The sequence below is a fragment of the Priapulus caudatus genome, unplaced genomic scaffold (genome assembly GCF_000485595.1).
Source record: "Priapulus caudatus unplaced genomic scaffold, Priapulus_caudatus-5.0.1 Scaffold22911, whole genome shotgun sequence".
NCBI lineage: Eukaryota > Metazoa > Priapulida > Priapulimorpha > Priapulimorphida > Priapulidae > Priapulus > Priapulus caudatus.
Window position 1 is genome coordinate 1 of NW_014599972.1, and position 490 is coordinate 490.

General features: G+C 47.3%; 1 protein-coding gene across 1 annotated transcript; it reads left to right on the plus strand.

Annotated features, from left to right (window-relative positions):
* Positions 1–10: 10 nt before the first annotated feature.
* Positions 11–406, plus strand: LOC106820558 (mitochondrial metal transporter 2-like; the record flags this gene model as incomplete). The annotated part of the gene is made up of 1 exon (XM_014825067.1): positions 11–406. A coding segment is annotated over one exon (396 nt), but the record flags the coding sequence as incomplete, so codon positions are not given.
* Positions 407–490: the final 84 nt, after the last annotated feature.

Consider the following 490-nt stretch of genomic DNA (forward strand, 5'->3'; position numbering starts at 1 on the left):
GGCGGGGGGTGTGTTAACGCATTCTCAAGCCTTGATTGCTGATGGAATACATACCTTGTCCGACCTTGCCAGTGATTTCATGGTGCTGTTTGCGGCTAAGTTGGCCAGTAAAGATGCAGATGAAGACCATCCCTATGGGCATGATCGCATTGAAACGGTGGCAACGGTTATCTTAGGTCTTGCCTTGGCAAGTGTTGCGGTTGGCATCGGCATGAATGCTTTTGATCGTATCACCCACCCAGAAAAACTGCTTCAGCCTACGCCATTGGCGATTATCTTCGTACTCTTGGGAATTATTGCTAAAGAGGGCTTGTACCATTATACGATGCATGTGGCTAAAAAAATCAACTCCAATTTACTCAAGTCTAATGCCTGGCATCATCGTTCGGATGCTTTTTCATCCTTGGTAGTTGCCATCGGCGTTATTGCTAGTGTGCTATTTCAGATTCCGTGGCTTGATGCCGCTGCCGCTATTACGGTGGCCATTATG